The sequence below is a fragment of the Phyllobates terribilis genome, unplaced genomic scaffold (assembly GCF_046119375.1).
Source record: "Phyllobates terribilis strain yellow unplaced genomic scaffold, ASM4611937v1 Scaffold_9__5_contigs__length_417890890, whole genome shotgun sequence".
Classification (NCBI taxonomy): Eukaryota; Metazoa; Chordata; class Amphibia; order Anura; family Dendrobatidae; genus Phyllobates; species Phyllobates terribilis.
This window is the reverse complement of record NW_027362769.1, coordinates 82,830,649-82,856,680: the sequence shown is the minus strand read 5'-3', so window position 1 is coordinate 82,856,680 and position 26,032 is coordinate 82,830,649. Positions and strand designations below refer to the sequence as shown.

Genomic DNA, 26,032 nt, shown 5'->3' with positions numbered 1-26,032 from the left:
GTTTGCATTAGGGAATGGGACAGTGTACCCCCCTGGTGGTTCAGGTACGCCACTACTACTCCGTTGTCTGAAAAGACTCTCACGTGATGTCGTTGTAGTGTATGCATGAATTCCCGGAGTGCCCGCTCTACCGCTAAGAGCTCCTACATGTTTGAGGACATTCGTTTTAGGCGCTCTGTCCAGACCCCCAGAGCTACAAGGTTGTTGAGGTGAGCCTCCCAGCCCCCAGGACTTGCATCTGTGGTCAGGATTTGAGGTGTCGGGATAGTCCAAGGAATCCCCCGGCCTAGATTGTCTATGTTCCCCCACCACTCTAGGGAAAGTGTGGTTTCTGCAGATAGCGTTAGCTGCCCTTCTAAATGCCCTTTTAGGCATTTTTCTGCCTCTAGAATTTCCCACTGTAGGGTCCTGGTATGTATTTGAGCCCATTGGATGGCCGGGAAACAAGCTGTCAGGGAACCTAAAAGGGACATGGCTTTCCATAGGGACATGCATGGGTGGGACTTTGCCCGTGATATCTGGCCTATGATTTTGCGAATTTTCTCTGCGGGGAGACGACACTCCTGTCTTTTTGAATCCAGTACGATGCCAAGGTATTCCTGTATCTGGCATGGTACTATTTTGGATTTCTCCAGATTCAAAAGCCATCCTAAGTGAGTCAAAGAATCCATAACATTTCCCAGATGGGATTTGCAGTCTAGGAAGGAGCTGCCTATTACCAGGAAGTCGTCTAGGTATGGGACGACCAGGATATTCTGTTCCCTTAGATGAGCCATTACCTCTGCAAGAATCTTGGTGAAAACCCTTGGGGCTATGGCGATGCCGAATGGGAGGGCCGTATATTGATAGTGTCTGACCACTCCACCCATAGGAACTGCTACTCTGAGGAACTTCCGGTAGTCTTTGTGCATCGGGACGTGATAATAAGCGTCTTATAAATCCAGGACGGCCATAAAACAATCGGGAAACAGCATTTTTACTGATGATTTTATTGTTTCCATTTTGAAGGCTTCCACCTTTAAAAGTTTGTTTAGCTTTTTTAGATTTACAATCGTCCTGTACGTCCCATCTGGCTTTTTCCTCAGGAACAATGGAGAATAGAATCCCATGCCTTCCTCCTCCCCCAGGACTTCCTGAAGGACTGCCTTCCCTACCAGTCCCTGGATTTCCTGCTCCAAGGCCAGCTGCTCCTCGCTTGAGGACGGGGTCACGACAAAGTTTTGTTGAGGGAATGTGAGGAACTGGAGTTTCAGGCCCGATTGTATTAGGCTCAGAATCCATGAGCTGTTGGATATTAACTCCCAGGCGGGAGAAAGCCTGAAAGCCTCCCCCCAACCCCGGGCAAATCTTCATTGGGAGGTCTTTCTGCTATCGTTGGGGGGGGGTTTATTGAAAAGGAACCCTTTGGTCTTCCTTCTCCTGTCTTCCCACCTATCCTGCTCTTTAGGGGGTTTTCTACGGATAAACCTCTTACTCCGAAAAGGTTTTCTGTCAGCATTGTTAGACAGGATAGGGAAACGCTTCTTATTGTCCCCTGCTTTTTCTAAGATGTCATCAAGAGCAGACCCAAATAGAAACTCTCCTTTACAGGGGATGGAGCACAGTCTTGATTTAGTCTGTAGATCCCCAGGCCAACATTTGAGCCAGAGGGCTCATCTGGCCACGTTAGCAAGCCCTGTCGCCCTAGCACCTAATCTGACAGAATCCGCCGAGGCGTCAGCTAGGAAGGAAGCAGCCCCTTTCATCACCGGGATAAATTCAAGAATTGTGTCTCTAGAAGTTTTCTGCCTTAGTTGCATTTCAAGCTGATCCAGCCAGACCAATAATGACCTGGCCGTACATGTGGCTGCTACCGCAGGTTTTAGCCCCCCACCCAGCGGCTTCCCAGGAACCCTTTAGAAAGGAGTCTGCTTTCTTATCCATGGGGCCTTTTAAGACACCCATGTCCTCAAAAGGAAGGGAGTATTTCCTTGAGGCTTTGGCTATGGCGACGTCCAATTTTGGCGCTTTCTCCCAAAAGGAACACGCAGGGTCCTCGAACGGGTACTTTCGTTTAGGCGAAAGGAAGCCCTTCCTCTCCAGTTTACTCCACTCCTTCTTAATTAAAGAGAGAACATGCTCATTTAGTGGAAAGGGCCTCCTCTTTTTTTGATATAGACTGCTGAACGTTATATCTTGGATAGATTTTTTGGGCTAGGGATCTGCTAACCCCATGGTAGACCTGACTGCTTTAACGAGGCCATCTGTTTCCTCGATAGGAAAGCAGCTCTGTCCTCCTCTATCTGTAGACGAGGAAGAGGAAGATGAAGAGATGGAGGTGTCCGAATCTTCACCATTTTCAGAACTGCTAGATCGGGACTCGGGGATATGTTTTTGGCTTTTTTTTTAACCTTTTACCACCCGGAAGGATTTAATGGTATTTTCGACTTGTGACTTAATTAGGTCTCTAAGCTCAGAGGCAAATTTTGGGGTTCCCTTGCATATAGTTTGCTCAATGCAGGAGCTGCAGAGTCTCTTATCCCAAGTAGTGGGTAGGGCTTCTGTGCAAAGTGCACAGGTTCTATTCTTTAATTTCCCCGTACTCTTCCTTCCCTAATAAGAGACAAAAAGAGTGAGAGCGTGGGCCCCTAGTTACAAAGCGGACTTTCACGAAGATCACTTACCAACCAGACGGAAGAGCGGGTACCGGTTCAGGAGGTGGAGCCATCTTTGTAGGCGGAGTCCTCCTGGAAGACGCTGAGGTGGAGTCTTTGCTGCACTGCGACGATCGGCCGGAGCGCCCGCTTCCACTGCTACGGCCCTGGTGCCCCGGTTTCTTCCGGCTTCCTCTTTCGCTGGGTTGGCGGCAACTGAGGATGCAACTCTTGCTCCTCCAGCAATTCCTGGTAACTCATATTTTTTTTTTTTTTTTTTTCTTCTTCCAATACAGCGGAAAGTTTATATTGGACACATAGATAGATAGATATTTTCTCTTTTTCCTATTCCTGACAGCGTGTCAGAGCTTTAAGAATCATCTTCTGGCGTCCTCCGCTGTCTTTTAAGGCACTGGGAGATCCTCCCATAGTGCCTGTGGTGACCCAGCGCCCCCTCCTCCCCGGCACGTGCGGGAGGACGCCCGTGCCAGTGCAGACTGGCTACCCAGTCATGCATTGCGGCGCTGCGTCATTCGGAGGCGCCCGGCACACTCGCGCATGCGCGGCAAAACCCGGAAGTTCAAAAGAACGCTGCCGGGCCGCGCTCCCACCTGCCGCAACCAGGGGGGTCCAGCACAGCACCTCGGCAGACCCTGACAGGCTCTGTCCTCTTCGTCTGGACCCCCCCCCCCCCCGCACACCCTAGAGGCCCACTGACCCTAGCAATGGCGCATCAGGGAACCCCCGCTGCCTGGATCGGACTGGCCGGGCCTGGCATACCACGTCGTTCATCTTCTGGCACCCCGCAGGTATGCCTCCTCAGGAACCGTAGGATCCCGTCAAGGACAGGAAACCAACTGATGCGGGAGAGAGGTACCGCCCTTTTATCTGTAGGTTTCCTGTCCTTGAAGGGCGGATCCCCTCTCTCCGTGGTGCCGTCATGGGGGAAGGAGAAATCATTTAAAGTTTCCCCATAGGTTAGAGGATAACTTACTGAACGCTGAGGGGTTCGACCACCAGAAGCAGCAGGGATCCCAAGAAGGGGGCTATGCTGAGCTCCATCTACATGGAGCGGAGGTTAAGCTTGTGCACCTCTGCTACATTCATTATATATGGGACTTCAGGAAAAAAAAGCAGAACAGTTTTATGCCATGGAGGAAAAAAACGGAGCAGAGGGACACAGGCTCAACCTCTTTTCCGCATAGCTAGGGCTTTGCAGAACCACTTTTCGGGGGATAGGAATATCTTACCATCTTGGGAAAACTCCCTTAAAGCCTTATTCATACATCATTCATTTTTATGCCAGACCAACAAAGGCAAAAGGTTATGCCTTTGGCCTCTCAAGAGGCAACGGAGCTCAGCTCATATGCTGGATATATGCTCCCGATGTACATGGCAAGCAGACACCGCTTAATCCAGTTCAAGGGAAGGGGGGATTGTTCCTCTGTGAAGCAGAGAAACAAAAAGATGGCCACACAAGTTCAAAATTGTTAAGAAGTAAGAAAATTCCTTTATTAACACATGTAGTTAGTAAGGCCTGTCTGGTGGCCTTACCCAGGTACATAGCTATTTCAGCTTATTTATGACCAATTGTTTATATTACTTCTATCTGTATAAGGGTTTTAACCCTTTTGTTTCTGGGTATTTTGATTGTGATGGGATATTATTGTTTTGGGGGTACAATTTGGAAAAGGTATTCTTGATGGGTGGTATATATTTATTAATACATGTGACCCTGTTGCTGTCCCCCTTATATTTCCACTTGCTATATAGGCTGACCTTTCGGGCGCTGTGTCACAGTTTTTAACATTGTTTTATTCATGTGGATCCAGCACTCTGTGTCCACTCTGTCGTCCGCATTTATCTTTGTAATTTGTGTTTACTACATGTGTTAATAAAGGAATTTTCTTACTTCTTAACAATTTTGAACTTGTGTGGCCATCTTTTTGTTTCTCTGCTTCACAGAGGAACAATCCCCCCTTCCCTTTACTGTTACAAGATGATGGCCCGTTCTCTTTATTAGTCCTATATGCAATAACATGGGTCCATTGGGATTAGATTTATCTTCACTGTGTTGTTTGCATCTGTGTTTCTGTCTCTCACTACTTAATCCAGTTCAAGAACAGCCTAAGTGTATGTAGAGGTATGGAAAAAACACAGGTAAGACAGTGGATTACATACTACTTATTAAAACGGGTGAAAAAGAAAATTGGCGTATTTGCACATTGCAACCCAGCAGATTTAAAGGAGTTTTCACATGCATCTTCAGGATATGGTTTGGTTTTTAAAGCATGCCTGAAGATTGACAGTTCGGAGCAGCTGCATGGTGGCTCTACTGGTCCAAACTGAACGCTTTCTGACAGCTTTGCCTCAGTAGCATGGAAGAAGCTCAGGGACTCAGGCTTGTTGGATCCAGAAATCTGTGCAGTTTCAGAGTGGAATAAACAGATCTAAAACATCGAGCCTACAAGTAGCCGCCACTCAATGCCCAGAGAACCGGCCATTTTAAAATGGCAGGGTGGCCGCTAGCTTAGGCAAAGAGCAGTAAACTATAAAACGAAAAATCCCTCAATTCTTAAGAACAGACGATATAATTACATAGTTGCTTTGTTTTACAAGCACTTTGCAATTTTACCTATTTACGAACTTAAGACATCCCCTTTAGTTCTTGACCTCTCCCAAGGTCTACTGAAGACGAGAGGAGGAATTTGGTTTGCTATGAGCAACCATTGCACTTTTTCTTTGCCGCGTGTCGGTAACTCTCCTCCCATAGTTTTTGGCTGCAATAAACATTCACAGCTGACAAAGGATTTATGATTGCTTTTTTGTAGCAATATCTACTATATAATCGGCTTATCCCGTCTGTCTGTCCGTCCAGGAAATCCCGCGTCGCTGATTGGTCCGCAGCGGAAGTACCCGCACAGGCAGCGCCGCTCCCGGTCCTCATAAACACGGTTCGCTGATTGGTCACGGCCAATCAGCGATATTGGCGCGAAACTTACAAAATTCATTAGGGGCCCCGGGGGATACATTGGGGAGTTAATTTAAAGTAGTGCACAACCCATTTAAACACTGCTTCGCTGATTAGTCGCGCCCGGTCGGCCGCATACATATTCTAGAATACCCGATGCGTTAGAATCGGGCCACCATCTAGTATTTTAATATTTAGAGAAGGCACAATGCATTACCTTTAACAAGTAATCTGTCTCGGACGGATATCCTGCGCGTGGAGTCAGAGGCTGTGCTGGATGCCCTGCCCCCTTTCATACCATCGTCCCGCTTTAGCTTGCTTGCCAGCGTCAACATCCCGCTTTGTTTTTACCTACAATGTAAGAGAATCCGGTTACATATATATCAAGAATAGTTTTCATATAATTTCCTTACAGTTATATTTGACTAAGTACAACTTGGGTCTAATAAAGGCTGCCGTACAACTGGTGCTGTAAAAGTAACAGGATTTTTAACCCACGCATTGAAAGCTACAAGGCGAAGTGTCGAGTAGCACTGCAGCATTACATCTGAAGATTTCCTACGGTGTCACACTGTGAAAGCAATATACTGTGACTGCAACATAGAATCGCCTATGCCTTCAAATGGGATCTTCTGTCGCTATTTGCAAGTCACGTGCAACTTCCATAGACATCAATTGAAGTCACGTGCAACTTCCATAGACATCAATTGAAGTCACGTGCAACTTGATTGCGATTTGGCTTTTTAAAATTTTTTACAGCAAAATCACAGCTCTAAAATAGTTCCGTAACAAGTGGCACAAATGTTTTTGGTTGCACGACTTGTCTGAAAATTGCAGTTGCAACCTCCTGGAGCAGCTCCCCTGCCTGTTCTTACCGTTTCCAGCTAAATACTAAACTATTATTTCTGAAGGTGTCAGCATCAATTTGCTGACAAGTTCCATGAAAGTGATAACTTCTCTTCTTCAGGAGTACTCCTGTCAGCCGGCTTCCTGCTTTGCAGAGGGTGGTGCACTTCTTAAGACTGACCGCTCAGACCAGCAGAAGAGTCCTGCCACAGGTCCAAACTGAGCGCTCTCCCAGGCAGAGGTAAAGCTGCAGAGGGACTAAAGCTGGTTGGATCTGGCAAACCGGACAGCTTCAGAACTTCAGAGCAGTGCGAGCAGGCCGTATAGTGAAGAGCCGGCTAGCAGCGCGCGTCTTACATAGGTAACTAGCCAACTGAGACCACAGGGTGGTCGGTAACCTAGGCAACATGCTGTACACTCCAAAATCAAATTTTCCTCCGGTTTTGAGAAGGGAGAGGATTTTTAATAAGAAGTAAAATGCAATGTTGCTTGTTTTTTTACAAGAAAGTTGCAATCCTAACCATTTGAAACCTTGAGACAACCAAAAAAAAAAAAAAACGGACAGCACTGTTATTCAATTGGGCTGTTCAGATGAAATTTTTTTCCCCCATAACTCAACTCAACCATTCAAATCAGATGCCATATGGAGCCACAGTCCTGTAAATGACTAATAGCTGCTGCTGTAAAAAACGGGTTGTATACAGATGACAAGTGAGAAAAAAATCATCCAAGCTTTGTGGATGAAACTAATGATTTTCATATGCTTATGTGACTCTCTCATATATGGATCTTCTGACTGTTTGTGCGCAAGTACCCAGCGTCTTTTCGCTTAGTTTTTGGAGAGAGTTTTTAGAAGCTCCAAAAAGATTTTGAGGAGGATTTGGAGAGTTTCTACGCAACTTCTGCTCCAAAAATGCCTAAAAAACTTCAGTGTAAACATACCCTTAAGGCTATGTTCACACATTGTGTTTTTGCTCCGTTTTTTTCTGCAGCAAAACCTGATCTCTTGTCAGGAGGTTTGTTCAGGATTTTTCCTGCTTTTTTACTTGTTTTTTGGTGCGCTTTGGTGCGTTTTTTTTCACTGTCCTTTTGTCTCTTTTATGCATCTACATAAAGTTCAGTAAAAAAAAAAAAACTCATTCTGGTTTTGGCACAAAAAACGCTGAAGTTTTTTTCCATCACCCATTACTTCTTTTTTGGGTGAAAAAATGCTGAAGAAACACTGAAAGAAGTGACATGCTCTATTTTGCAAAAAAAAAACATGCAAAGCACAAAATCCTGAACAAAAAAAATCCCATGATGTGTGAATAGAGAATTCTGGAATCTCATAGACTTTGCTGGAACTGTAAAATGCAGCGGAAAAATTGCATAAAAAACCCATCAAAAACACTGAAAAAACCTTAATATGTGAATATAGTATATGATTTCGTTTGTGATGTATAAGGCTGAGCAATCACACATAACCACAATAGTGGTCATAATTCTACATCTAGCTTATTATTACAGCTCCTTTGACAAAGGGTATGCTCACATTTTGAGGATCTGCGTGCTGTCTGTGGAAAACAGACAGCACACAGACCAATGATAATCAATGTGGTGGTTCATTACAGCATGTCAGTCTCATTTCACTAGAGAGGAGTAAAATGGAAAAAATAAATAAACGGATGCAATATTGTCGCCATCGATGTTGCAAACAGTTTTAATGGGTCCTTTGCGAAAGCACTCCCAAAAAACACGTTCATTTTCAGAACCTTCCTAAATATCGGTGTAATGTAGCGTAGTTATATTAGAATACATCTGATTGCCGTCTTCTACAGATTCCAGTGTCGCGCCCGTCCTCTTCTGACTCATATGACTGAAATTCTTATCTCGTATAGGTTTGCACATGAGCCAGAAGTGGCTTTTACCATGTAAACCTATAGAGGCTTGTTCTAAACCCCTGTGTGATTTGGCCAGTTGGAGTTGAGGTCACGCAAATCAAAAGAGGACCAGAGTGATGCTGAAAACCGGGGAAGACGCTAACGGTAAGTTTTAATACAAATACACTCCATACATATTTAGGAAACAAAAGTTTTGTCGCGAGTGCTTCTTTAAATCTTTGCAATAGCTCCATTAAAAATGTATTTTTGTGGGAAAAGTTTTTGGAGAAACTTGCATTTTATTCATTGAAATCCCAGGTGTTTGTGTGCATAGGAGTCCGGTGGGCGGGCCTACTAGTGATTGAGTCTTCCTTGTATGACTGTACATGCAGAGATGGCTGTCAAAAACTAATAGGCCCACCCACTGGACTCCTATACATACAAACATCAACGATTTCATTGATGAAAATACAAGTTATACTGAATCTTTTCCAACAAACCTATATATCATTCTGCTCAGCTTCTCCGTCTCTCTACCATGCAGTCTGCAGATCAGGCTGCGTGTACAACGGCACAGGTTCCCTTTAATGCTGCCATTGACCAGGTCTACCAATATACCAATCCTAGACTTAGGTTATAGAAGCCTCTACTGCTCCCATGTCTCATAGTGATTCGCTGACTGCGGAGTTTGTGACTATTAGCTCTCTTTTCCTGATCAATCCTCTATGGTGATATATGCATTCTGCTATGTACTGTAATACATGCAAGCTGTAGAAACATAATATTAAATAATATTTTATTGAATACTATTGTAAAAATGCTCCTTCAGTGTCCAAAGATGTTTATATTCAGGCGGCTGTAATTCATACCATATGTTTTAGGAAAGAAAATATACATTTCCCTTAACAATCCTGGCTTTTCTTAAGGTTAAGTCTTCTCTGCTCTCATCTCACGGGATTGAATACGGTTTTTGAGATCGACCAAGACTAACGTGTCCCTGTGAACTAAGCCGTAGTCATTCATAGGTTTGTTCATGCTCACTCCCAAATGATATAGGAATGGTTGATTGTTTCATGTTCACATTTCCGCTTGCACATTCTGTTTAAAAGGAACAGACAAAAGAAATGTGTGTGTAAAGTAAATCTGTGGCATTACTTACTGATGAAAATGGAAGTCACAGTGATGATTTTAATTATTCTGGGTTGTGTTGTGTTGTATTTTAGAAGAAAAGAAAAAAGTCCAGCATGCAGAACTTTTTCTTCCATTCTAAAAAAGTACATAATGGACCTCATAGAAGAACATACAAACTGAATGTGCCAACGGGAACGTGAACTTAGCCATGAAGGGGCATTCTCGAACTGTATCTTGAGTAGTTCAGTTCTGCAGACACCTCACTTCCTAGTTACTGGCAGGACGGGCTCTCCTCAAGTGACAGTTCTCATCACTACCAGAGCTGTAGCATTAGGAGAATATGGTGCTGAGCTTTACAGTTCTGCTGTAACACATTCAGCGCTCAATGGTTTGTTTTGGAGAATACACTGTTAGTCATATATTTACACATAGAGATAACAGGGTATTTGAACAAGCACACAGCTCCAGACAGTGAGAGCAGTGATGAGTAGACTAGCTCTGAAAGCTGCCAACTCTGCTGGTGGGTGATTTTGCAAGATCCGTAACAGCAGTTTGTCAGGACCTGAAAGAGAGGAGGAGGGAGGTGACCAGCTATCTGTTGTATACAAATCAATAGGCTGGAGACAAGTGTCTGGGATCTTAGGAGTTAATGCCTCTCCTGGAATTAAACTACTGCGCACGCTCGGCCAGGGACTGGTGGCCGATCAGCTTAGAAACCAGCTATACACTATATAAGATAAAAGCTCTCACACCAGGAAAATGACAGCAGATAGAAAAAAAATCAATTACAAACTTGCTTATTTTCATGCTTTCTAGCTAAAGCAATTTAATACCATGAAAATACGCCTTTAAATCACTGAAGCAACGCTGTATGGGGCTCCTTTGTAAGGCAACCATTCCTGATTACCCCAAAAAGGTATGGTCATGAGAAAGCAGTGATGACTCTTGTAGTTCTCCAGTATTTTGTGTTGGTGGTTAGTGGTAAAGAGGATTGGACGCAGTACAAGGCTCACACCGCCTTCACATCGCAAATATCCCACTACTCTCTCTCTGATACGTCTACATCAGAGGATTCTTTTGCAATAAGGATTCCCGTCTTGTGTGGGGTCCTGATAGACTGGAATAAGGCTTGTGTGTAAGACTATGGCCATAGCATGGCAGCCCTCACCTTTATACCCGGAAGCCTCCAAACTGGCCAGTTATCTTTTTGTCCTCACAACTCTCCCTCTGATGGCACAAGTAGGGTTAAAAAAAAAAGGATTGGGATGTTCGATTCTAACATGTAGATTCCTTTGCTCTCAAAGACAAGCCGCCACCATAGGTATATTGCAGTGGCTTATTCCACTCTCTCCATTGAGAATAAACGTACGCTAAACTGAAGCAATGGTTTCTTAGGAATGGCTTTTAGCTGAACATGCATTCTGTGAACACATATCTAATAGAAGGTACACCACCATAGGATCCCAAAAAAATGGGTTTAGCCTGCAGTTCAATCCTAAAGGGGTGGCCTCCTTTCAGAAAACTTTCGGCTATAAGCTACAGTAGTAACAAAAACTGGGTATTACTTGCCCTCTCCAGGTCCAGCATCAGTTCGACACCACTGCTACAGTCAGTTTGTCTGCAGCTCTGAAGTCTTGTTGACAGCACGGCAACCAATCACTGAACTCAGCAGCTCCACCCATGTAGACAGCACAAGCCCCTGAGCTCCGATTTGTTGACAGCACTGCAGCCAATCGAAGCTAAGGGCTAGTGCCATCTACATGGGCGAAGCTGCTGAGTTCAGTGATTGGCTGCAGTGCTGTCAACAAATCGGAGCTCAGGGGCTTGTGCTGTCTACATGGGTGGAGCTGCTGAGTTTTTAGAACCACTCTCCATAATCTTTGAAAATTCTTGGAGAACAGGAGAAGTCCCAGAAGACTGGAGAAGAGCAAATGTTGTTCCTATCTTCAAAAAGGGGAAGAAGGTGGACCCAGGGAACTATAGGCCGGTGAGTCTGACTTCTATACCAGGAAAGATATTTGAACAAATTATTAAACAACATGTATGTAAGTACATGGATAAGAATGAAGTGATTAACCAGAGTCAGCATGGGTTTGTAACTAACAAGTCATGTCAGACTAACTTAATTTCCTTCTATGACAGAATCACTGACTGGGTGGATCAGGGAAATGCTGTAGATATAGTATATCTTGACTTCAGCAAAGCATTTGACAAAGTATCTCACACCATCCTTATTGAAAAAATGACCAAGTATGCAATGGACCAGGCACCTGTTAGGTGGATTCATAACTGGCTTAGTGATCGGACTCAAAGGGTGGTTGTAAATGGCTTCACATCCAGCTGGATGAATGTCTCAAGTGGGGTACCACAGGGCTCCGTCCTGGGACCTGTATTGTTCAACATCTTTATCAATGATTTAGATGAAGGAATTGAGGGTAAACTGATTAAATTTGCTGATGACACAAAGCTAGGAGGGATAGCTAATACTAGAGAAGAGAGAGAGAGGATTCAAAAAGACCTAAATAAACTGGAGCAGTGGGCAGCAACCAACAGAATGGTTTTTAACAGGGAAAAATGCAAAGTACTACATCTGGGCAATAAAAATGAAAAAAGCATATACAGAATGGGAGGAATAGAGCTAAGCAACAGTACATGTGAAAAAGACTTAGGTATACTAATAGATCATAGACTGAACATGAGTCAACAGTGTGATGCAGCAGCAAAAAAGGCAAATACAATTCTGGGATGTATTAACAGAAGCATACAGTCTAGATCACGTGAAGTCATTATCGGTCTTTACTCTTCTTTGGTCAGACCTCATCTGGAATACTGTGTACAGTTTTGGGCACCACATTTTAAAAAAGACATAGACAAACTGGAGCAAGTTCAGAGAAGAGCGACCAGAATGGTGACTGGTCTGCAAACCATGTCCTATGAGGAACGGTTGCAGGATTTGGGAATGTTTAGCTTGCAAAAAAGAAGACTGAGAGGAGACTTAATAGCGGTCTACAAATATGTCAAGGGCTGTCACATTGTAGAAGGATCATCTTTATTCTCATTTGCACAAGGAAAGACTAGAAGCAATGGGATGAAACTAAATGGGAGGAGACACAGATTAGATATTAGAAAAAACTTTTTGACAGTTAGGGTGATTAATGAGTGGAACAGGCTGCCACGAGAGGTGGTGAGTTCTCCTTCAATGGACGTCTTCAAACAGAGGCTGGACAGACATCTGTCTGAGATGATCTAGTGAATCCTGCTTTGAGCAGGGGGTTGGACCAGATGACCCAGGAGGTCCCTTCCAACTCTACCATTCTATGATTCTATGACTTCAGAGCTGCAGACAAACAGAGACTGGAGAAGTGATGGAGAGCAGGCGTTAGGGTGTTACTTGCCCTCCCCAGGTCTGTTTGTTTGGCTATAACCACTGCAGAGAATAGCATAATGTTTTCTGAAAGGAGAAAACCGATTTAAAGGTGTTCCCTAGACATGATATTAAAGGGATTGTCTGGCTGGAAAATGTTGGCATTCTCACTAGCTCCTCAAAAGCAGTGGCAGTCGGAATGTCAAAACCTGTTGAATGCCCAGCCCCACAGCCATCAATGGGTTGGGGGAACAGTTGCAGCCAGCGATGGGTTGCAGTGATCAGGATGCCATCACTGTAAGGATGCAGGGAGTACTGGCGAGGCAGGTGAGTTAACAAGTCAGTTATGATACTTTTGTCATTCTCCTCCTGACACTGAGCCCTTTCTTGGTTGATCTTAGACACCCCTTTACAATTAATGAGGCAGTGGCTTTAGGGAGAGGCCGATCAGTCAGAAGCTCTTCTGCAATCAGTGGTGGTGTACATGTTTATGCTGCATCAACAAGGCAACTTTGACCATGTGTCGTTAAGTTGTGTTACCGAAAATAATGTGTGAGGTTTCTCAGCGACCTGCACCCGCAGCAATTTGGCTGTTACAGACACAGTGCGATAGAAGCGCCAGGGCAGTGGCTGTAGAATGTTCTCCCTGTGTTTGCGTAGGTTTCCTCTGGGTTCTCCAGTTTCCTCCCACACTCCAAAGACATACTGATAGGGAATTTAGATTGTGAGCCCCAATGTGGACAGCGATGATAATGTATGTAAAGCGCTGCGGAATATGTTAGTGCTATATAAAAAAAAAAAGATTATTATTATGAAAATTATTATTACAGTGGCCCTACTGCTGGCAGCGCAGATCACAGCCGGGCCCTACAGCCGGGGGCGCGCAACCTACGGCCGGGCCCTACAGCCGGGGCCGCGCAGCCTACGGCCGGGCCCTACAGCCGGGGCCGCGCAGCCTACGGCCGGGCCCTACGGTAGGGGGCGCGCAGCCCTTCGGCCGGGCCCTACAGTCGGAAGCGCGCAGCCTACGGCCGGGCCCTACAGTCGGAAGCGCGCAGCCTACGGCCGGGCCCTACAGTCGGAAGAGCGCAGCCTACGGCCGGGCCCTACAGTCGGAAGAGCGCAGCCTACGGCCGGGCCCTACAGTCGGAAGAGCGCAGCCTACGGCCGGGCCCTACAGTCGGAAGAGCGCAGCCTACGGCCGGGCCCTACAGTCGGAAGAGCGCAGCCTACGGCCGGGCCCTACAGTCGGAAGAGCGCAGCCTACGGCCGGGCCCTACAGTCGGAAGCGCGCAGCCTACGGCCGGGCCCTACAGTCGGAAGCGCGCAGCCTACGGCCGGGCCCTACAGTCGGAAGCGCGCAGCCTACGGCCGGGCCCTACAGTCGGAAGCGCGCAGCCTACGGCCGGGCCCTACAGTCGGAAGCGCGCAGCCTACGGCCGGGCCCTACAGTCGGAAGCGCGCAGCCTACGGCCGGGCCCTACAGTCGGAAGCGCGCAGCCTACGGCCGGGCCCTACAGTCGGAAGCGCGCAGCCTACGGCCGGGCCCTACAGTCGGAAGCGCGCAGCCTACGGCCGGGCCCTACAGTCGGAAGCGCGCAGCCTACGGCCGGGCCCTACAGTCGGAAGCGCGCAGCCTACGGCCGGGCCCTACAGTCGGAAGCGCGCAGCCTACGGCCGGGCCCTACAGTCGGAAGAGCGCAGCCTACGGCCGGGCCCTACAGTCGGAAGCGCGCAGCCTACGGCCGGGCCCTACAGTCGGAAGCGCGCAGCCTACGGCCGGGCCCTACAGTCGGAAGCGCGCAGCCTACGGCCGGGCCCTACAGTCGGAAGCGCGCAGCCTACGGCCGGGCCCTACAGTCGGAAGCGCGCAGCCTACGGCCGGGCCCTACAGTCGGAAGCGCGCAGCCTACGGCCGGGCCCTACAGTCGGAAGCGCGCAGCCTACGGCCGGGCCCTACAGTCGGAAGCGCGCAGCCTACGGCCGGGCCCTACAGTCGGAAGCGCGCAGCCTACGGCCGGGCCCTACAGTCGGAAGCGCGCAGCCTACGGCCGGGCCCTACAGTCGGAAGCGCGCAGCCTACGGCCGGGCCCTACAGTCTTGTATCTAAAGATCCTAAATGTTTGGTGTTTGCGGCCGGCATTCATTAGACGTGATGTGACAGCGGGGTCTGTGTGTACACATTGCCATACAGCTCAGCTGAGCATGGATAAGTGTGAGGGTCAGGCTGGCACCATAGGCATTGGCTCCAGAGGAAGGGACAACCTGCCCCCGGCTACTGCCTCTTCTCATCACTGAGCTGATGCGGACAGCGCCGCCCCGAGGCTGATAACACTGAGGAGTGAGCAGCTATCACTGCACCAAGCACGGGGCAGTACAAGGGACATGAGGCTACTCAGCCCCAATACACAATACAGTCCGGGCACCACATAGACATAACAGCAGCTTCACATCACAGGAGGCTGAGGACTAAGTCTGTACCCCGCGGACTATCACCTGCCTTCAGCCGGCCTCTGCTCCGGGGAATGAGCTCCCGGCTCCGTCAGGTTCCGCTACACCAGCGCGGCTGTACTGGGTGTTAGGGAAGCCGGCCCGCTCCTCACTTCTGCACCAAGGACGCCATCTTCTTTCGGTAAAAGCTAAATCCTAGGAAGCTAAAGGACCTTCGGTGACGTCATGTCCATGTGATCAGTCATATGCGTGTGTGGGAGGGAACAGAATGCCGGCAGGGCGGGAGGTCACGTGCTCCATTCATCATCCAGAGAGCTATGTGTGCGCTGCTGTGTGTGTGTATGTGCATATATATATATATATAGACATACAAATATATATATATATATATATATATACATATACACATACCTACACAGCATATAAACATTTGGTACTCAAGCCCCAAAGAGACAAACCATTTACCACATTCGTGACAAATTCACAAATTCAATGCCACTGGCTCCATCCTTAATGCTCCAAAAACTGCTCGACCCAAAACAGTCTGTACAGAAGATAATAAACAACTTGTTGCTGAAACATTTGTTCAGAGTCCAAAAAAGTCCACAGAAGAGCCTCTTTGGAATCGGGAATTTCACGAGCTTCTATCATGTGAATCCTGAAATCTATTGGGTGGAAAGCTGATCGTCCACGTCTAATTCATGGTTTATTGGAGGATGATCCAGACAGGCGGCTGCAATTTAGTGAGATTATGCTTAACGAAATTTAAGAAAATCCAGTAATTTTAGATAACATTATGTGGAGTGATGAAGCTTCTTTCAAATTATCCGGCCATATTAACAGACATAATTGTATTTACTGGTATAATGAGAACATGCATTTAACATTAGATCAACAACTAAATGAGCCTGGTGTCAATGTTTGGGGTGGTATTTCAAGTTTTGGTGTTTTAGGACCAATATTTTTTGATGGAACAGTCACAGGAGATAAGTATCTTGAAATTCTAATGAATCAAGTTGTTCCCCAGTTACAGCAACAGCCTAATTCAAATGACCTTTATTTCCAACAAGATGGGGCCCCTCCACATTATTCAAGAGCAGCCCGCGAGAATCTTGATGAGACATTTCCTAATAAATGGATTGACCGAAGAGGCCCACTTGATTGGCCGGCACGTTCACCAGACTTGACCCCAATGGATTTTTTCTTTTGGGGAGTACTCAAGGACAAAGTTTATAGTCGAAAACCAAAAAGTGTCAGTGATTTGAAAAATTACATAAGAGATGCATTTCAAGAAATTAATACCCAAAGAGACTTGTGCAAAAAAGTTTGTCGAAGCGCAAGAGGCGACTTCAAAGCTGTGCAAATTGTAATGGAAAACAGTTTGAGCACCTGCGTTATTAAAATTTAAGGGCTTTTGTATTATTGTTCAGAATAAAATTGAATAGTCAATGTTATGCTTGTGATTATAAAATTATATTTACTTATAAATCAAAATAAATGTTATTATTTTCTGTCCACATACTTTTGGACCACCCTGTATATATATATATATATATATATATATATATATATATATATATACATACCGACACAACATATATATATATATATATATATATACATACACAGCATATACAGTACAGACCAAAAGTTTTGACACACTTTCTCATTTAAAGATTTTTCTGTATTTTCATGACGATGAAAATTGTACATTCACACTGAAGGCATCAAAACTATGAATTAACACATGTGGAATTATATACTTAACAAAAAAAGTGTGAAACAACTGAAAATATGTCTTATATTCTAGGTTCTGCAAAGTAGCCACCTTTTGCTTTGATGACTGCTTTGCACACTCTTGGCATTCTCTTGATGAGCTTCAAGAGGTAGTCACCAGAAATGGTCTTCCAACAATCTTGAAGGAGTTCCCAGAGATGCTTAGCACTTCTTGACCCTTTTGCCTTCACTCTGCGGTCCAGCTCACCCCAAACCATCTTGATTGGGTTCAGGTCTGGTGACTGTGGAGGCCAGGTCATCTGGCGTACCACCCCATCACTCCCCTTCTTGGTCAAATAGCCCTTACACAGCCTGGAGGTGTGTTTGGGGTCATTGTCCTGTTGAAAAATAAATGATGGTCCAACTAAACGCAAACCGGATGGAATAGCATGCCGCTGCAAGATGCTATGGTAGTCATGCTGGTTCAGTATGCCTTCAATTTTGAATAAATCCCCAACAGTGTCACCAGCAAAGCACCCCCACACCATCACACCTCCTCCTCCATGCTTCACAGTGGGAACCAGGCATGTAGAGTCCATCCATTCACCTTTTCTGCGTCGCACAAAGACACGGTGCTTGGAACCAAAGATCTCAAATTTGGACTCATCAGACCAAAGCACAGATTTCCACTGGTCTAATGTCCATTCGTTGTGTTCTTTAGCCCAAATAAGTCTCTTCTGCTTGTTGCCTGTCCTTAGCAGTGGTTTCCTAGCAGCTATTTTACCATGAAGGCCTGCTGCACAAAGTCTCCTCTTAAAAGTTGTTGTAGAGATGTGTCTGCTGCTAGAACTCTGTGTGGCATTGACCTGGTCGCTAATCTGAGCTGCTGTTAACCTGCGATTTCTGAGGCTGATAAACTTATCCTCAGAAGCAGAGGTGACTCTTGGTCTTCCTTTCCTGGGGCGGTCCTCATGTGAGCCAGTTTCTTTGTAGAGCTTGATGGTTTTTGCAACTGCACTTGGGGACACTTTCAAAGTTTGCCCAATTTTTCGGACTGACTGACCTTCATTTCTTAAAGTAATGATGGCCACTCGTTTTTCTTTACTTAGCTGCTTTTTTCTTACCATAATACAGATTCTAACAGTCTATTCAGTAGGACTATCAGCTGTGTATCCACCTGAATTCTGCACAACACAACTGATGGTCCCAATCCCATTTATAAGGCAAGAAATCCCACTTATTAAACCTGACAGGGCACACCTGTGAAGTGAAAACCATTTCCGGTGACTACCTGTTGAAGCTCATCAAGAGAATGCCAAGAGTGTGCAAAGCAGTCATCAAAGCAAAAGGTGGCTACTTTGAAGAACCTAGAATATAAGACATATTTTCAGTTGTTTCACACTTTTTTTGTTAAGTATATAATTCCACATGTGTTAATTCATAGTTTTGATGCCTTCAGTGTGAATGTACAATTTTCAAAGTCATGAAAATACAGAAAAATCTTTAAACAACAGAATATAACTCCAAGTAAATCAAACTTCTGTGAAAACAAACTGTCCACTTAGGAAGCAACACTGATTGACAATCAATTTCACATGCTGTTGTGCAAATGGAATAGACAATATATGGAAATTATTACCAATTATCAAGACACCCTCAATAAAGGAGTCGTTCTGCAGGTGGGGACCACAGAGCACATCTTAGTACCAATGCTTTCTGGCTGATGTTTTGGTCACTTTTGAATGTTGGCTGTGCTTTCACACTCGTGGTAGCATGAGAGGCACTCTACAACCCACAGAAGTTGCTCAGGTAGTGCAGCTCATCCAGGATGGCACATAAATGTGAGCTGTGGCAAGAAGGTTTGCTGTGTCTGTCAGCGTAGTGTCCAGAGGCTGGAGGAGCTACCAGGAGACAGGCCAGTACACCAGGAGATGTGGAAGGGGCCGTAGGAGGGCAACAACACAGCAGCAGGACTGCTACCTCCATCTTTGTGCAAGGAGGAACAGGAGGAGCATTGCCTGAGCCCTGCAAAATGACCTCCAGCAGGCCACAAATGTGCATGTGTCTGCACAAACGGTTAGAAACCGACTCCATGAGGGTGGTATGAGGGCCCGACGTTCACAGATGGGGGTTGTGCTCACAGTCCAACACCGTGCAGGATGCTTGGCATTTGCCACAGAACACCAGGATTGGCAAAGTCTCCACTGGCGCCCTGTGCTCTTCACAGATGAAAGCAGGTTCACACTGAGCACATGTGACAGACATGACAGAGTCTGGAAACACCATGGAGAGCGATCTGCTGCCTGAAACATCCTTCAGCATGACCGGTTTGGCAGTGGGTCAGTAATGGTGTGGGGTGACATTTCTTTGCAGGGCCGCACAGCCCTCCATGTGCTCGCCAGAGGTAGCCTGACTGCCATTAGGTACCGAGATGAGATCCTCAGACCCCTTGTGAGACCATATGCTAGTGCGGTTGGCCCTGGGTTCCTCCTAATGCAGGACAATGCTAGACCTCATGTGGCTGGAGTGTGTCAGCAGTTCCTGCAAGATGAAGGCATTGAAGCTATGGACTGGTCCGCCAGTTCCCCAGACCTGAATCCGATTGAGCACATCTGGGACATCATGTCTCGCTCCATCCACCAACGTCACTTTGCACCACAGACTGTCCAGGAGTTGGCGGATGCTTTAGTCCAGGTCTGGGAGGAGATCCCACAGGAGACCATCCGCAACCTCATCAGGAGCATGCCCTCACATTGTAGGGAGGTCATACAGGCACGTGGAGGTCACACACAATACTGAGCCTCATTTTGACTTGTTTTAAGGACATAACATCAAAGTTGGATCAGCCTGTAGTGTGTTTTTCCACTTTAATTTTGGGGGGTGACTCCAAATCCAGGCCTCCATTGGTTAATAAATTTAATTTCCATTGATGATTTTTGTGTGATTTTGTTGTCAGCACATTCAACTTTGTACAGAACAAAGTATTCAATGACAATATTTCATTCATTCAGATCTAGGATGTGTTATTTGAGTATTCCCTTTATTTTTTTGTGCAGTGTATGTTTTATCTTCCTCCTTCATGGATCTGAAGTGAGTGTCCCTTACTGCCGGTCACAGTGTGGGCACAGTCTGTCCTCTCTGGGCTTGTAGCTCTGTCTGTGCCAGCCGACCTCGATGGCCAGATTGTGGGCACTGAGTCTATAGCCGCTCAGGATCTGGCGGTTTCTGGGGTCCGGTACATGGTCAGATATGGAGCCAGTCTGTAGTCTCTCTGTAGACTCCGGTAAATGGTCAGTTTCTGTGAGGCGATGATATCGTTCCTCCAATCACTGACAAATCTCTCCTTGCCCTCGTCTATCATCTTCCTGATTCTGGCTTTTGTCAGGCTGCTGTGGTTGTTGTTTCGGTCAGGTTGAGTTTGGTCAGGGTGGGTTTGAGTGAGTTGCTCCGGGAGTCCTGGTTTGTTTGACCCCTTTACATGTAGCAGGGCTTTATGGTCATGCAAGCTTGGATTGCTACTATGTAGGTGAGCCTGGAAGGACAGCGTCCTCTTCAGAACTGCTAGGTATAGTGGGAATCTGCTCAGCTCAGCCCGACATGCACTGTTGATGGTGCTCCGATGGACCTGGAGAAGGTGCTTACAGAATTCCAAGTTTAATATTTCTGTTGGGCTGGATGTGTAAGGTCCCCAGACTTTGCTGCCGTACAGGAGGATTGGGGTGATGATGGCATCAAAGATTTTTTGTCAGACCCTCACTGGCGGCTTCAGATGGTGGACTTTCCTATGGATGGCATAGACGGTTTTGCTGGCCTTGTCCTTCAGGGTCTCTATGGCGTGTTTGAAGCACCCTGACTGGTGAATTTCTTGGCCCAGGTAGGTGTGGTTGTCAGTTTCTGTAAGATCGCAGATGTTTAGTTCGAATGAAGGGTGTTGGTCCAATCTTGTCTTTCTCGTCTGGAACACCATGATGTTGGTTTTGTTTGGGCTGATGAGTAATACCCATGTGGAGCCGAATTTCTCCAAGATTTTCAGGTGGTCTTGGAGACCCTTTTCGGTTGCTAACAGCAGCAGTAGGTCATCTGCATACAGCAGGAATTTCATCTGGGTGTCATGGAGTGTGAGACCTCATGCCACAGAGGATTCCAGAGCATTGGCCACCTCATTGATGTACATATTGAAGAGCATTGGACTTAGGCTGCAGCCGTGTCTGACTCCTCAGCACTGCTGGAAATCAGCCGTTCTTTTCCTGTTCACCCTCATGCTGCAGCGGTTCTCAGTGTAGGAGCTTTTGAGGACATCATAAGTCTTTCCTCCTATTCCGCTCTCCAGCAGTTTCAGGAACAGGCCCGGGTGCCATATTGAGTCGAAGGCCTTTTTAAAGTCTACAAAACAAGCGTATATCTTCCCGTGCTTTGTGTTGTGGACGTGACTCTGAATATACACTGCTCAAAAAAATAAAGGGAACACTTAAACAACAGAAAATAACTCCAAGTAAATAAAACTTCTGTGAAATCAAACTGTCCACTTAGGAAGCAACATTGATTGACAATCAATTTCACATGCTGTTGTGCAAATGGAATAGACAATAGATGGAAATTATTGGCAATTATCAAGACACCATCAATAAAGGAGTGGTTCTGCAATGGGGACCACAGACCACATCTCAGTACCAATGCTTTCTAGCTGATGTTTTGGTCACTTTTGAATGTTGGCTGTGCTTTCACACTCGTGGTAGCATGAGACGGACTCTACAACCCACAGAAGTTGCTCAGGTAGTGCAGCTCATCCAGGATGGCACATCAATGCGAGCTGTGGCAAGAAGGTTTGCTGTGTCTGTCAATGTAGTGTCCAGAGGCTGGAGGCACTATTAGGAGACAGGCCAGTACACCAGGAGACGTGGAGGGGGCCGTAGGAGGGCAACAACCCAGCAGCAGGACCGCTACCTCCGCCTTTGTGCAAGTAGGAACAGGAGGAGCACTGCCAGAGCCCTGCAAAATGAGCTCCAGCAGGCCACAAATGTGCATGTGTCTGCACAAACGGTTAGAAACCGACTCCATGAGGATGGTATGAGGGCCCGACGTCCACAGATGGGGGTTGTGTTCACAGCCCAACACCGTGCAGGACGCTTGGCATTTGCCACAGAACACCAGGATTGGCAAAGTCGCCACTGGCGCCCTGTGCTCTTCACAGATGAAAGCAGGTTCACACTGAGCACATGTGACAGACATGACAGAGTCTGGAGACACCGTGTAGAGCGATCTGCTGCCTTCAACATCCTTCAGCATGACCGGTTTGGCAGCGGGTCAGTAATGGTGTGGGGTGGCATTTCTTTGTAGGGCTGCACAGCCCTCCATGTGCTCGCCAGAGGTAGCCTGACTGCCATTAGGTACCGATATGAGATCCTCAGACCCCTTGTGAGACCATATGCTGGTGCTGTTGGCCCTGGGTTCCTCCTAATGCAGGACAATGCCAGACCTCATGTGGCTGGAGTGTGTCAGCAGTTCTTGCAAGATGAAGGCATTGAAGCTATGGACTGGCCCGCCTGTTCCCCAGACCTGAATCCGATTTAGCACATCTGGTACATCATGTCTCGCTCCATCCACCAACGTCACTTTGCACCACAGACTGTCCAGGAGTTGGCGGATGCTTTAGTCCAGGTCTGAGAGAAGATCCCACAGGAGACCATCCGCAACCTCATCAGGAGCATGCCCAGGTGTTGTAGGGAGGTCATACAGGCACGTGGAGGCCACACACAATACTGAGCCTCATTTTGACTTGTTTTAAGGACATTACATCAAAGTTGGATCAGCCTGTAGTGTGTTTTCCCACTTTAATTTTGGGGGTGACTCCAAATCCAGGCCTCCATTGGTTAATAAATTAAATTTCCATTGATGATTTTTGTGTGATTTTGTTGTCAGCACATTCAACTTTGTACAGAACAAAGTATTCAATGAGAATATTTCATTCATTCAAATCTAGGATGTGTTATTTGAGTGTTCCCTTTATTTTTTTGAGCAGTGTATACACACACACACTATATACACACACACACGCGTGTGACACAGTGTATATATATATCACAGTGCCATATATACAGTATATGGTGTGTATATATATATATATATATATATATATATATATATATATATATATATACAGTATATATATATATTGTGGTAGGTCGACTCGCTCCACCGCTTCCGGAAGTAGACTCAGGAACCCGGGTTTTCTTTGCAGGCTTTATTAGCAGCATAAAGCTCTGCACTCCAGCAAAATAAATACAGCCTTACTTGGCTAAGCCACAAAAACCAAAGATAAACTATAGCACAGTCCATACATGTGTGTATGGGTCGCACACACAGGTTACGTCCAACCTTCAGCTCCCTCCTGAGCTATGGCTGTCCAGTCTGGAGACCTTGCCTCTCCAAACACAACTCAAAGAAAAAAAAAGCAGGACAAAACATTTAAACTTTGCTCAGCCACACCTGGAGGTGGAGGTATAGGGAATGACATCCCTCCCATCACTATGTCATTCCCCTGAAACCACACCCTTTAAGTGAGTTAAACCCCCAGCATATAACATGCTGGCAGAAAATCCATTGGTTTCAGTTCACACAGGCTAGCAACCTGTGCGACACATACCTCCCCTCATATGCCATACCAGTGAATCTGTCATAATATATATATATATATATATATATATATATATATATATATACATATGTACACACTGTGAGGCAGTGAGGGGAATTATATGCGAGGGACGATATATATCCCCCAGAATGTGCATAGAAGCATATTGAACCCGCTGGAGTGCATTGCAATCACAAGCAAGCCTATGGTTGCAGTGCAGGATAAAAGTAAGTTTGGACTTGGTCAAGCTATTTGACCAAGACAGATTTAGTAAAACCCAGCATGGGCTTTTATTCTTGGAGTGGACTACAGGATGGCAGTGGGGCGGTTCACTCCCTCCAGCCCGGGTCTTGCATGTGGCTCATGTCCACAGTGTTCATTTAAAAACCTGCAGCAAAGGTTCGAGTGGATCAGTGTTTTGTCTACAAGCTGCAGAGCAGGTGGCTCTGCAACACAGGCCTGTATGAAGCTGGACACAGAGCCAAGGGAAGCAAAACTCCTGGTGCTCCTCAGTGCGACACGGCGGTGCCATCGCCCACGGTAACGGGTTTGGAGAAGGACTGTGTTATGACCCGGCTGTGATCTGGAGGATACCGTTTACCTTTACTTTGTGAGTTTTTCAAGAATAAAGACATTTAAGTTGAACTTTACTGGGTCACTGCCTCATTAAATCACAGTGTGAATACTGCCACACTACAGTATGGTGGAGAATGCGGGCAGTGTGAACTGAGGCATACCCCAAAAACTGCATCTCTGTGGTCAAGCCTGCAAAGCTACAGCTTGGGCCAGCTGGCAACATGGAGGAGTTACTAAAGCAGTTGGTACTCACCCAGCAGCAGCTGCAGCAACAGCAAAATCATCACCAGCAGCTACTGTATCAACAACAGCAGAAAACTAATGAACTGATTTTACGACAGATTGCTGCTCTGCGAGAGACGCCCCCAGCACCGACCCCGATTCATTCTGAGGCCCAGGACAAAGTCAGGTCAGCACTGAGGAAGTTGAGTCCTGAGGACAACATGGAAGCTTTCCTCACAGTGTTTGAACGCACAGCGGAGCGAGAGAGCTTGCCAATTGCTCTGTGGGCTGAGGTTGTGGCCCCGTTCCTGATGACAGATGCCCAGAAGGCATACTTTGACCTCACCCGGGAGGATGCCTTGAACTACGGGAAACTGAAAGGTGAGATCCTTGCCTGACTGGGGGTTAACATTTATGTGCGGGCACAACGCGTGTACCAGTGATCCTTTGCAGAGTCCCGACCCTCAGGCATATGACTTGTTACAGTTGGTCAAAAAGTGGCTCCAGCCTGAGACCTTGAGCCCAGCCCAAATGGTAGAGAGGGTGGTGGTGGACCGGCTGGTGCGAACTCTGCCAGCAGCCATACGGCGTTGGGTGGGGCAAGGGGACCCGGGTAACCTGGACCAGGTGGTTAGCCTGATCGAGCGGTATACAGACACTCAGGACTTTGTACGGGACTCTGCCGCAATGCGAATGGCATGCCGGCCCCTGCAAGCCTGAGAAAGGGTCACATTCCTCTGCTGGGGACAGTAAGAACCAAGGCTACACTGAGGGGGTACCCCGGAGTGAGGGTGGCAGGAGACCAGTTTCCCCTAAATCGGTCTCGACGTCTGGCGGTGCCACTGCTATTATGTGCTTGTGATGCCAAGGGCCAGGACATTTGGCTGCTAAGTGCCCCCTGACTGCTGAACCCATGGACTGCGGGTTTAACTTCCGGGTGTCTATGTATGCTCGGACCGTCTATACCGCGGACCCCGTCGGTACAATGGGTGAACCCCATCTGTGCCAGGTGCGCATCAATGGACATCGAGCTGAGGCTCTCTTGGACTCAGGGAGCCTACTGACCCTCGTCCATGGGTGATTGATATCTGGGTTAGAACCCACTGGGGGTAAAGTCGAGGTCGTGTGCATACATGGCGACCTCCTCGAGTATCCGACGGCGGAGGTTACCTTTTCCACTCCGTGTGGAGAGGTTAAGCATGTGGTGGGAGTGGTAAAGACTCTTCCTTACAGGACTGTGCTGGGAAGAGATTTGTCACTGTTTTGGTCCTTGTGGTAAAGTAAAATGAACCCTCCCAGAATAAAGATGTGTCCGGGTGTGGAACCTGAAGATCCCGAGTCAGGGATACCTGGTAGAGGAAAAGAGGGCGGAGGGTGTGGCGCCCTGCTGCGCTTGGAGCCACAGATCCTGGAGGGGTGCATAAATGGATTCCTCCACAAGAGGCCCCCACAGCACACACACACCTCCACCTTCCACCTCAGACCACCAGAGGGAGCCCGTTAGTGATATAAATAGAGAAGGTGGAGCTAGGCAGTTCAGTCCAGTCTGGAGAACAGTTTCCTCAGGAGACAGAGCTAGTTCCAGTCTGAGAGAATCCAGTCTGTAGAAGGAAGCCTGTTGAGAGGAGC

At 46.8% G+C, this 26,032-nt stretch overlaps 1 protein-coding gene across 3 annotated transcripts in view; it reads right to left on the bottom strand.

Annotated features, from left to right (window-relative positions):
- The window catches only part of UBE2F (ubiquitin conjugating enzyme E2 F (putative)), a 241,232-nt gene extending 225,728 nt beyond the window's left edge, over positions 1 to 15,504 (bottom strand). For 2 of the 3 annotated variants that reach the window (XM_073646657.1, XM_073646655.1), the window contains exons 1-2: positions 15,305 to 15,504; positions 5,822 to 5,955 (exon numbers count right to left, since the gene is read on the bottom strand). In XM_073646657.1, coding sequence (XP_073502758.1) covers positions 5,822 to 5,939 — 118 coding nt within the window. In that variant the 5' untranslated portion in view covers positions 5,940 to 5,955; positions 15,305 to 15,504. Of the gene's footprint in view, positions 1 to 5,821; positions 5,956 to 15,300 lie in introns of all 3 variants that reach the window. The other variant, XM_073646656.1, reaches the window with a different exon arrangement.
- Between the last annotated feature and the right edge of the window lie 10,528 nt (positions 15,505 to 26,032).